Below are 13,429 nucleotides of genomic sequence, written 5' to 3' on the forward strand. Positions count from 1 at the left end.
AACACGCAACATGTCATTACCAACATACTCCTCAGACGTGGATAGGGCTGCGATGTCTGGTTGCTCCCGTGTCTAGAATCCATACTTGAGAACAACAAGTGTCTGAACCATTATCTTGATATGTCAGATTGGCATGAGGAGGATGATATCTTTGATTATCAAAACAATTTTAACATGCAAGGGCTGTGTGGCTATTGCGCCCACAAATCTGACACTTATTTTGACCACCATTGTTACCGCTACGGCCACGTCCACCACGTCCTCCTTGCAATCGGCCGCCGCCACCTCGATTGCTGCCGTGACCGCCGCGGCGATTCCGCCCGCCACATTGGGCAGTGAAGGCCGCCGACGCTCCATCGTTGGCGGTTCCTCAAATGAATTCCTGATCTCCGAGAAATTCTATGAGCTTTGTAAGAGTGACGGGCTGCCCGCAAACCCAACGTGATGTAGTTAGGTTTTGATACTCTGGTTGTAACCCACGAAAGACATACAAGTTCATCTCGTCCAAACCAACTTTTCGACCGGCCAAGGCCAGGTCTTTCGTAACAACACGTGCACGGCCAATATAATCAGCAATAGAGGAGTCACCCTGCCTGAGAGACTGAAGTTGGTCGAGGAAATTAAGTGACCGGGCACGAGACGAAGAAGCTAGAGACTGCTCTATGGACAACCAAACCTCCCGTGATGTACGACGTCCAATGGCGAGGTGCATGACTTCTTCGGAGAGTGATGAAATCAGTACTGGCATCAATGCTTTGTCGTGGCGATACCACACGGCATGGGCCGGGTTTGGTTGTGGTTTGATGTCGGCGACAACTGGCAGGAAGGCTGGCGGGCATGGGTTAGTCCCATTAATAAACCCCATGAGCCCGTGTCCCTCTAAAAAGAGAACTACTTGTGTCCTCCAAAACAAGAAATTTTGTGGGTAAGATTAATACTGATAAAGTTATGGGCAGTAGAAAGCGAATTGACAGCCATAGAACTGGAGGTAGTAACGGAAACATCCGAAACGGTCCGCTCAAAGGAGTTAGCAAATCCATCAATATTACTGCCCTGGGTTCCATTGAGAAAAAATAGGAAAGGAACTTGAGACTACTGATACCAGATGAGAACTGTATAAACTGTATTAGATAAACAGTAATTACAACTGTACAAATTGAGGGAATATATACAAGAGAGAATCATAAGAAGACTAGGATATGGAGTTATAATAACCTGGAGGGTGTGGTTGAGTGGAAGGGACTCATCCATCCTTAACCCAAGGTCAAGGGTTCGATCCTTGTCTTTGGGAATGATGAAGCGGCCTTAAATTTCCATGCCAGCTATCCCACTCAAAAGAAGTGCCTACAATTCAGTGAGGGGATTAGTCACTGTGTTCGACGGTGGGTCAAAAAAAGAAAGGGAGTCATGATGTGACTCAAATACAGAGAGAGTCGTAATACTAGTTCTAATAAGGTAAATAATTAAAGAAAAATACTACATTCATAACTTATAAACGTCCGAGGAATAAGAAATGTGATTTTTCTAAATTCTTTTTCTAAAAACAATTTAGGTAATTACAATAACAATAGTAGGGGTGGTCATTCAACTAATTGGTTAATTTCAAACCAAGTTGACCAAATTAAAGTTTTTATTTTAGTAAAAGTGTAAAACCATTCACCAAACCAAAATACAATTTATTGAATTAACTAAAATGAACCGTATTTTGAAGAATTAACTAAATTAAACAAACATTTATTGTATATAACATATTCTTTATGCATAAAAATATATTATATATTTTTATTTTTATTAATTTGGTTAATTCAATCAATTTGGTAGATTTTGTATTTTTAACTTAATTATCTCATAACTAAAATTTTTCAAAAATTTAAAACCATTAACCAAATCAAAGTAATTTAATAACCAGCAAAATTAATTTAATTATGAATTAATCAAAATTATTTTAATTAATTAAACAGCCCATTCCTCTCATCTCCCTAAATTAAAGTTCTTATAGTATGAAAGGAAGGGGAAAAATAAAAAGTAAATCCAAAATATTAAATTAAAATAAAATATAATACTAATTTGTTGTACTTGAAAAGTAAAAAAGTGGGTTCTTGGGCTCTTCCTAATAGTTTTTTTACATGGGGTAATCTAGCTTTGGCCACTAGTAGACTCACTACTTGTGATTGGGAAATAATTTAATTTATATGTTGCACTACTTTTTAAAGCCTACCAAAGAAATCTTCTTAGCATCTAACTCAACAAGCATAGGCATGATCAATAATTTTCCAAAAGTCCCAAGTGGGTGAAATATGATTTTTATACTTGAAAATTACGAGTTTGATTCGCGACAACACATTCTCAATCAAATACGTTTCACATGATCTTTTTAGTATAGTTTAGTAAGTTTATTCAGTGCACAATATCATATTTTTAGGTAGCGGATATGGGTTTCCTTCATCACCAAAAATTAATTAAACGAAAACTCTAATTGTCATTTAATTCTTTATTTAGAAAAAATAAAATAGGGAATAATGTCTAAGTGATATATAATTGATCAGATGCAGAAGTATTAATTTAGCATCTATACTATATTATTTATATCAAAATTTCTCTATGTTTATTTGGTCATCGTTTTTCTAACTTGACCTAAAATTTAATTTCACCCAATTTACAAAAAAATAAATAAATTGTATTTTAATATTATTTTTAATATAATTTCTAAACATATAAAATTTTGTATATTAATACTAAATTTAATATTAACATAAATTAATCTTTATTCAAATCTCATTAACTGAACCAAATACATAATGGTCCGGTTTGGTAAATGACAGTTAGCTGATAACTGTTAACTGTTAGTTGATTGGGTCAATTGGAGGGTATAACTAGTTGATAACATTAGCTGATTGTAGAAAAGTGTTTGGTAAATTAGCTGTTAGCTGTTTGATATAATTTCTTTTCTCAAAAAGTTAATTGAAAATGTTGAATTGAGTAGCTTTTTGAATTTTGACATTTTGGAGTTACAAAAAGCTAATTAACCAAACACTTATATTGATTTTTTAACCAAGTCAAACAGCTAATAATAGTCAAATAAGTTAAAATTAGCCTATAAACTAATTATTTTACCAAACAATGCCAAAATGAGATAGAGAGCAAGTTACAAATATATACAAGATGGTAGGTTGAATCATATTTTATAGTTAAAGTGGCAACTTAATAATAAAATTTGAAACACTAGTGCAATTTTAGTCAACTTTTACATGTAATATTGACAAAATTATACACAATTAAATGTCCTGAGTTATGGACAGATACTACATTGTAAAAGAGTCGGTAGCATTCAAAAAAAAATGTTCGGAGTTGACAATAGTTAGCCTTGTTTGGTAACATAGTTAACTTATTAGTCAATTTTAATTTATTTGACCACTATTAATTGTTTGATTTTGTTAAACAATCAATATGAATGCTTAATTAATTAGTTTTTTGTAACAACTTATTACTTTAAAATGCTAAAATTCAAAAAGCTGTTGAAAACAGTTTTTTGAGAAAGTCATTTTGCATGTAATTAACTATCAACTAAGAACTAATTTATCAAACACTTTTTTACAATCAGCTAATGTAATTAACTAATTAAACCCATTAACTTAAATAGCTAACCGTTATTTACCAAACACCCCTAATATATTATTAAGAATGTCTATATTTTCTGAAATTTATTTAAAAAAATAATAATAATTCAGAAGAACGCATGCATGGTGCCGACTGGACAGGAAGGAGACACGCATGTGAAAAGAAAGAAAGAAAAATTCGGGTAAGAAATAAGGCTGACAGTCACAGATGAGAGACTCGGGTGGAAGACGGGGCGATCCGTGATTCATATTTCATATTTCATATTCAGTCGGGTCCCCCACGGAAGAAGAGGGCGGCGACAAGTTTGACCAGAGCAGAAAACATTAATAATGATGCCCAAAAGCAAACATAAAATGAAGATACCAGCTAACATGCTTACCATTTTTAATCATTGTCATTCCACTTTGAGAATCCTATGAATTACACTCTCCTTTTTTTTTTTTTTTTTTTTTTTTTTTCTTTGATTTCTGCTAGCACCAACCACCCAACTAACCAGATTCCCATCCACAACAACTATTAACTTATATATATATAGGCAAAGGATAAGATGTGAAACTTTTCTTAGATGAAACGTGTGGATTAATCATAATCAATGGTCTTGTCAACACGGACGGAGTCAAGAATTCTGTTGAGCGGGGGCGAAGAAGCAGGAACGGGGTTCATACATTTTTTCGAGTGAAGGCGAAACATGAAAACAAAAGAGATAATTTGAAAAAAAAAATTATCCAAGAAATATAGGTATAAATATTGTTGGATATGAGTGAAAAATAAAACACATCAAAATTTTATAAAAATATTCATAACAAAATATTTGAAACATAATTAATTCAATAAAATAATTTGAATAGAGAACACATTATAAATTACACGTCTCATTATTAATATAAAAGAATGTTATATATATGTGTGTGTATTAAAATTATAAAAACTATTAAAGGAACAAAGAAAAACTATGAAATTACCAATAAAGGATTTGAAACCTAAACCTTCATTATAACCAAACATGTGGTTTACCAACTAATCTAACTCACTTCTTATTAACATATATCTGTTTCTTTATACTAATAGTCTAATACTAAAACTTGTACTATATATACATATATACATACAAAGGTTATATATGGGGTGGGGGTGGGGGTGTGGGGAGGGGGGCAGCTGCCCCCCTGCCCCCCCTTTGGCTCCGTCCCTGCTTGCCAAAATTAATAGCCCAAAATGAAGAACAATTAAAAAAAAAGTGGTGACATTAGGGTCATTTTGTGTAAGGTCACAACTTAAGGTGCGTAAGTTCAATGTTTAAGGTGCGTAAGTTTATAGCTTAAGGTGCGTAAGTTTATAGCGTTAGGTGTCTAAGTTTAAAGTTTAAGGTGCTTAAGTCTAAAACTTAAGGTGCGTAAGTTTATAGCTTAAGGTGTATATGTTTATAGCGTAAGGTGCGTCACTATCTAGTTTAAGGTGCATCAGTTTAATTCTTAAGGTGCGTATATTTAAAGCTTAAGATGCATTATTTTCCAGCTTAAGGTGCGTCACTTCGAGACACTTGATCATTTGCATCCATGTTGCTAGAAAGCGCATTTTTTGTATAAAAATTTTCCTTTAGTTTGAGCCATTGATCTAGATTAGATCACCAACTAATATCTCATCCCATTTTTCACCTGGGAGATGTTTCACACGTGAATTATTCCCCCCCCCCCCCCCCCCCACACACACACACACACACATACATACATACATACATAAATACATACATACATACATACATATATATATATATATATATATATATATATATATATATATATATATATATATATATATATATATATATATATATATATATATATATATATATATATATATATATATACTCATGATCAAATGAGTCTACCCACTTCCTATGAATCCGTGTGGACAGATCTGAGCCATTGAGTGATTGAGATCAATGGAATAGATTTTGCCAACTGTGCATCGCAAACAGTGCAAGTTAAGTGCACAGTTGGTGAAATCTATGCCATTGATCTCAAGTATTCAATGACCAAGATTTGTCCACACGGACTCATGTGAAGGGATGGACTCACCTGAACAATGACATATATATATATATATATATATATATATATATATATATATATATATATATATATATATATATATATATATATATATATATATATACATACATATATATATACATACATATATATATATATACATATATATATATATATACATACATATATATATATATATATATATATATATATATATATATATATATATATATATGTAATTTTGTATATTCTCTTTTTAGATAGATTAACAGAATTAATCAACTGTTAGAGATTACTGATTGATTCAGTTACGAAGTTAGTCAGTAATAATACATAGTGGAGAAGATGTAAGAGAGAGATAACACAAAGCCAACGACACAGAATATTTACCCAGTTCGATACAGTGTGTATCTACGTCTGGGGAACGATCACATAGGCGTCAAATCCACTAAATCATAATCCAATGTACAAAGGTAGATATACATTAATCTTACCCAAGTGCCCCACACAAGGTACATACCCAGTCTACACAGGTTTAGTAGATTGTTGAAGATGGAGAGCCATGCATACAGAAGTCCAATGAAATCCCTTCACTTGGAGAGCCCACTCTGATGTAGTCCACTTCAACGATGCTCTTTAATGTTGTTCCCACAAATGTGTGATCACAGTGTCCTCTCGTTTAAGCAGCAGTGGTTCTTCTCAAGTTCATCATCTTAATCACCATGAACATATTGTATTGAGAAGATACATGACAATCAAAGATCTAAATTCATATAGCAGATGGAGAGTGTTTCTTCATATATTCGGCATAACCCTAAATCTCTTCGAGTACGGGTGCATATAGATTCTTCAATAAACTCTCTCCATAAAAGATTTTGATTGTAGAAGGTAGGACTATAAATGAGGAATGTAATCTCAAAAGATTAGGTCCATACCTTTCTTGAAAATATACGATGATCTTCTTTCCAAACTTGTCTGATAATACCGCGTAAGATTTTTAGAAATCAGCTTCCTAAATCAGATCTTCAGTGTCAGTCCTTCTGTTGTTGCTTCTGATTGATCAGTCGTCTGTAGAGCTGGACGGACAAACTCTAAACCTATCATAGTATGCCATAATAATATTGCCAATTATAATATGGGGTTTTTTGAACATTTAAAAACACTAACAATATATATATATATATATATATGGTGCGGCCATGTGCGATTGTGCGATGAGAGGAGAGCCATTGATTATATATATATATATATATATATATATATATATATATATATATATATATATATATATATATATATATATATATATATATATATATATATATATATAATTAGGTTTAAATGCGGTTGGTGCGGTCAGGTGCGGTTGTGCAGTGAGAGGAGAGCCATTGATTTTGCTTAAATCAACGTCCAGGATGACCAAAATAAAAAAAAAAATGCGGTGGCAATATTGTAATTTTACATATAGGTCAAATTTAAGGTGCGTGGTTTTTTTGCCTAAGGTGCGTGAGTTTTGTGCTTAAGGTGCGTGGGTTGTGTACTTAATGTGAGTAGTTGTTGAAACGTAAGATGCGTGAGTTTTGTGTTTAAGGTATGTGTGATTTGTGCTTAAGGTGCGTGGGTTTTGTGCTTAAGGTGCGTGAGTTTTGTGCTTAAGGTGCGTGGGTTTTGTGCTTAATGTGAGTAGTTGTTGAAACTTAAGGTTCGTGGGTTTTCTACTTAAGGTGCGTTGTTTCCTTCTTAAGGTGCGTGATTTGTATGCTTAAGGTGCGTCAATTATGTGAAACTTAGGTTAACCATTTTAAAAGTTTAGGTGCGTGGTTTGTGTTCTTAAGGTGCTTTGTTGTGTGGTTAAGGTGCGTGGTTTGTGTTCTTAAGGTGTTTTGTTTGTGTGCTTCAGGTGCGTGGGTTGTGTACTTAAGGTGCGTCATTTTAATGCTTAAGAGGTGCGTCCTTCGCACAACCGCACGGGAACCCTTCCCCGCACCTGAACCCTCATATATATATATATATATATATATATATATATATATATATATATATATATATATATATATATATATATATATATATATATATATATATATATATATATATATATATATATATATATATATATATATATATATATAGAGTTAATACCCAAAATCGTCCTCGACTATAGTGGTTTTTCTCAATTTCGTCCTAAACGACTTTGGTGACCTAATATCGTCCCAGACTTTTGTGTTTCGCTCAATTTAGTCCTCCATTTATTATTCCGTCAAATTGGTGTTAAATAAAGGGACAATTCAGTAATGTCAATATTGATCTCTCTTTACTTTCAACTTGTGAAGTGCGAAATTCCTTTTTCTTGTACGAATTACACCCAGAATTACTCCCGGACCTGCAAATCAAATTTTATATTCGCAGTTTTAAGAGTAATTCTGGGAGTAATTCATAAAAAAAAAAAAGGATTTCGCAGTTCACATGTCTATGAGTAAAGAGATGCCAATATTAAAATTACTGAATTGTCTATTTATTTAACACCAAATGGACAGAATAACAAATGAGGGACTAAATTGAGCAAAAACACAAAAGTCTGGGACTAAATTGAGCGAAACACAAAAGTCTGGGACGATATTAGGTCACCAAAGTCGTTTAGGACGAAATTGAGAAAAACCACTATAGTCGAGGACGATTTTGGGTATTAACTCTCTCTCTCTCTCTCTCTCTCTCTCTCTCTCTCTCTATATATATATATATATATATATATATATATATATATATATATATATATATATATATATATATATATATATATATAGATTTAGGATCATAAGAGAACACTTGCTTAGGTGAGAACGTGAGAACAAATCGTGTGCTTCCATCTAATATTTTTTAATGGTCTAGATTAAATTAAGTGTGTGCGAACGTGAATTAAATGTGTGCAAACGTCATTACGTTTGCACACATTTAATTCGCGTTCGCACACACTTAATCTAATCTAGACAATTAGATGGATGCACACGATTTGTTCCCACGTTCTAAACTAAGCAAGTGTTCTCATTGGAACTCTACTATATATATATATATATATATATATATATATATATATATATATATATATATATATATATATAAAATAAAATAATAATGAAAATCTATTGGGAGCAAAATATTATTTTTTAAAGATGTGTTACTACTAGGAGGTATCAAACCCACAACCTCTCACTTAACAACACAAGCACATACCACCCAAACCACTCAAAACCTTATATATTAAAAGGCGGGAAGCTCCACTTATGAATGGTAATGTGCCATAAGCAAAGTAGTGGGTGGACACGTGTGTGGCCAAGAATGAAGGTTGTTAGGTGCCATCCATTTGTCAATCATCCGTGAGTCTTTCAACAATATAAATAGGCACCCTTCCATCTCCTTAATAATCATCCATTGCTTCACTAAATGCCTTCTGGTCCATTGACTTGAATGTCTTCCCTTATGTTGGCACACCAGGGTTTAATTTGTAGCGGTAGCATTGTTATCTTTATTTCATTATTAGTGCTATAGCTTGTATTATTATTCGGGCTGCCATTTTGGGCCCTATTCCATTCCTTAGGGTTATAGTATTTATAATTTATATATTCTGTGGGCCGCCGTTTTGGGCCAATATCTCGGGCTGTGTATATACATTATTGGGCCTCACGCCCCTGGAAATAAAATTTTTATCTTCATACCCCATTCTATATTTTTGTACTCGGTTTATGGTGGACCTGGTCCCGATAAAACTATCATTAGCGCTGTATGTGGGGACGCTACGAAAATCACGCGTTCCTAGTTTCTACTCGTTATACCCATCCCCTTTATGCAATCAAACCCGAGGTATGCCAAAATTTCCGAGTCACAAGCAAATTTTTTCAGACCCATATGAACGCCTTAGCCAGCAAGGTGGGGGTCTGTCCGTTTTACCGGGTCAGTTCTCTACACCCAAGTAACGTGAGAGGTCCGACTAACATTATAGACGTTGGAGGAGACTCTACAATTGGTGGAACCAACCAAGGTCCCCCGAGAGTCGGACCTAGCATCCAATCTTTAGCCTGGGATACAACTAACATCATCAGTGAGTGGGTTGCTTATCAGTTGTTAGGGGTGCAGTCGAATCTAGCCTGATAGCCAACGGCTGACCCGAACACTCAAGCAAATCATCTTCTTACCCAACTTAGCACTCCATGAGCTGGGAGGATAGCACCACCAAGGCAGTAGCCCAAGTACTGGGGGCTTAAGGCCGCAACTAGGGCCGAAATAGGGGAACCCGTTCACGAGGAGTCATCGATGAGAATCCCGATCGTTAAGAATCCGCATGCCGAGTAGCGGCCCTGGACCAAATAGAAGCACCTTGGCAAGCTTACAAGCAACTCAGGGAGGTAACAAATAATATTTTTGCATTGGAAAAAGTAAGCAAGTTTCCAACAAACAAAAAATGGACACCGTAGTGGACCTACATACAGTATAAGTGGTCTTAACGAGAGTTGGGAGCTCTGCGGTCAATACAGGAGACTCGACAGTACACAATATCATCCAAATGGGCTCGCAGACTGGGTAGGTAGCCCATGGAGGTAACAAATAATTTTCAACTTCATTTTTACCAGTATCCCTAGGCTCGGAAAGCACGGCAAGCGGCCTAGGGAAAATTGTGACTAGATTTGAAAGCAACCCGAGAAGGTAATAAAAAAGAAATTTTTTTCTTATTACTCTTCACCAACTTTTCATTTTCAATGTTGGGCCCGCAACGCTGGGTTGGCGGCCCAAGAAAAAAAAAAAGAAAAAAAAAGAGAAGGGAGAAAAATAAAAGAAATAAAATGTGGGCCCTCTCCCTCATCTTGTATGGGGATCGCAAGGTAGGCGGACCATACACATCTTCACCAAGGCCAATAGGACGCGATCCTTAACCCGACATGCAAATGTTCACTTGGGCCTGCAAGGCCAAGGTACGCAGCCCAGCATGCAGAAAAAAAAAATGGTCAATGCATTATCCCGCTTCCCAACGGTCGACTTACTATTACCTCGCTTTTCAGCGATCAACAATATTATCTTATCCCGCTTTGCAGCATTTGATGAATTTAAAAGCTCCACCTCAGCGGTTGACATGTATCTATCCTGCTTCTCAGTGGTTGACATGTCTCTATCCCGCTTCTCAGCAATCGATATATTATCTATCCCGCTTCTCAGCGGTTGACATGTATCTATCTCGCTTCTTAGCGGTCGACATGCACTATCTCGCTTCTCAGCGGTCGACTTATTTTCTATCCCGCTTCTTGGCAGCCGACTTATTATTTGTAGCACCCCCAATTTTCATACGCCTGAGCCTAGTATTAAACTTAATTAAAGGGTAAAGTTGTGGAATAAAGAAAGGAGTAAAAGACCTTTTTACCCAAACATACAACCAAAAAGGGGATGCTACTCCATTGTCACCCTCCACATACTAACTACACGAGAAAGGAACTAACATATCCACATCAACATTCATTCATAAGGGTCCACTCAACCAAATCAATTCAAAGTCTAAGCTCAGAATATAACATAAGGCTTTCAAGCCTAAGTGGCAACGCACTACAAAATTTAATAATAGTAAACTGAACTAATCAAAGTCAAACATCATTTAAGTCTAAGAGGTTTGACAAACAGCTAGGAACTAGCATCAACTCTATACTATCTAGCTCCATCTAACGCGCTCAGCTATCACTGGTCAAACCTGAAAGGGGTTAAGTAAAAAGATATACAAAAGTAACCCATTTGCACGAATGCTAAGTATAAACCACTCAAACCAGTAAAGTACATATAGATTTGGAAAATGGTTTGTTTTACACATAACACGTTAGCTAATCAAGTAATAGATATACGTCAAATAGGTTCACGAGTTACATATACAATAATGATACTCATCTTATAAGTATAAAGCTCATATGCAAGTGAATTCCATATTCAACGTACTTATGCAATTCATGCTCAAGAATATATATGCTCAACAATTATAACAAGACATGAATCTACTTGACTCAATAACTGAAGAATAGATAAAATGTCATGTAATCATGCGAACTACCAAATTAATAAAGAAGATAATTCCGGGAGTGTTCCACCGGGTCTCATAACAACATAACATTTCCGGGAGTGTTTCACTGGGTCTCATTACATCATAACATTTTCGGGAGTGTTCCACCGGGTCTCATCACAACATAACATTTCTGGGAGTGTTCCACCGGGTCTCATCACAACATAACATTTCCGGGAGTGTGCCACCGGGTCTCATTATTTCATAACATTTTCGGGAGTGTTCCACCGAATCTCATTATTTCATAACATTTCCGGGAGTGTTTCACCGGGTCTCATTATTTCATAACATTTTAGTATATCACAACATAGCATACAAGTGGCATAATATTTCAAAATGTAGTTTGAGAAATAGGGGATACATGATAGGGATGTCGGATAACAAGTTTAATCAAAATAATGTGGATCATATGCAATGACTCATACTCAAGGGGTCATTGTAATTTCAACTCACAAAGATACAACTGACTTCATATTAATCAACACTTAATACATGCTTTGATCACATCCATCAACTCACTTGAAACATTCTATTCGATGTACTTCACTTGTGAATCATGCTCAACACATATACATCAATAAGGTTGGTTCAAACATCAATTAAATCAATACATCACTCCTTTGTTGGTAAAATCATTTTTGGACAAGTATCACGTAACACATAGTACATTAGAACAACTCCCCAAGTCCCACGGATCACGAAAACCCGCAAAACTAAGTGGCCAAACCCGCGTCAGTGTACACTGCTGCAGGGGCCCCTAGGCTGTGCGGGCTGGGTGACGGGTCGTGCAAAACCCTCCGTGCTAACTGCACGGCTTGGGCGAAGTGGCAGGCCGCAAGGGGCCTGCCACTTGGCCCGCAGGCCTGCTGGCAGGTCTCTCAAGACCCGCGGTAGAGCTCACGCGCCTTCGAGGAGGGGTGAGGCAATAACCTCGTCTCTCTCTGTTTCTTTCTTCCTTTGGGCACTTTGCCCACTTCCAAACCTGATGCAACACCCCAAACACCACTCCACAACAAGATATCAACAATACAACATTATTCAACACATTCCACACATCAAACACAACAATTATATCATTTCCAAGGCTCACACATCAACAAAAAAATAAATAAAATACATACACAATTTTCAGACAAGGAAAAGGAAAATGGTTATAGTTTGGATGCCCATGGATTATACCTCAAGCTTTTCAACCTCAAGAGTCATTCCATCTCTATCCTCAAACTAGGCCTCCCCCTTCACCATCTTCTAAGACTCCAACCAACAACACAAACATACATACACAAGCACAAGAAAGGTTCAATACCACATCTATTCTAGCTAAGGAGAGGAGAGAAAAGGATGGGAAATCTTGGAAATGGAATAGAAGATGAAGAGTCTTACCCTTGGTGTTGCTCTCTCAAGAGAAGGAAAAATGAAATGTGATGGAATGGAGAGGTAAGGCAATGGAATATTGAACATTTATACTTATGGCACAAAACCCTAGGCTATATAATCAACCCACTCTCACACCAAAATGAAGGGTAAAATTGGGAATTTGGGTTTTGAACTTTGGGTTATAATTTTGGGTCAAAAGTTGGGTTAAACTCGGACTAAGATACAATATAATAAATATAGAAATAAGATAAGTTTATTTTGAGATCCAATTTTGAAAGAAACTTGGCTATCAGATTCA

At 35.6% G+C, this 13,429-nt stretch overlaps 1 protein-coding gene across 1 annotated transcript; it reads right to left on the reverse strand.

Annotated features, from left to right (window-relative positions):
• Positions 1–370: 370 nt before the first annotated feature.
• Positions 371–865, reverse strand: LOC109157265. Its single transcript, XM_019305166.1, has one exon. It carries the CDS (start codon positions 863–865, stop codon positions 371–373), a length of 495 nt encoding a protein of 164 aa, XP_019160711.1.
• Between the last annotated feature and the right edge of the window lie 12,564 nt (positions 866–13,429).

This window comes from Ipomoea nil, unplaced genomic scaffold (genome assembly GCF_001879475.1).
Source record: "Ipomoea nil cultivar Tokyo-kokei standard unplaced genomic scaffold, Asagao_1.1 scaffold2779, whole genome shotgun sequence".
Classification (NCBI taxonomy): domain Eukaryota; kingdom Viridiplantae; phylum Streptophyta; class Magnoliopsida; order Solanales; family Convolvulaceae; genus Ipomoea; species Ipomoea nil.

Coding starts and splice junctions, on each gene's coding strand:
- LOC109157265 (XM_019305166.1), bottom strand. CDS start 865: ATGGGGTTTATTAATGGGACTAACCCATGCCCGCCAGCCTTCCTGCCA.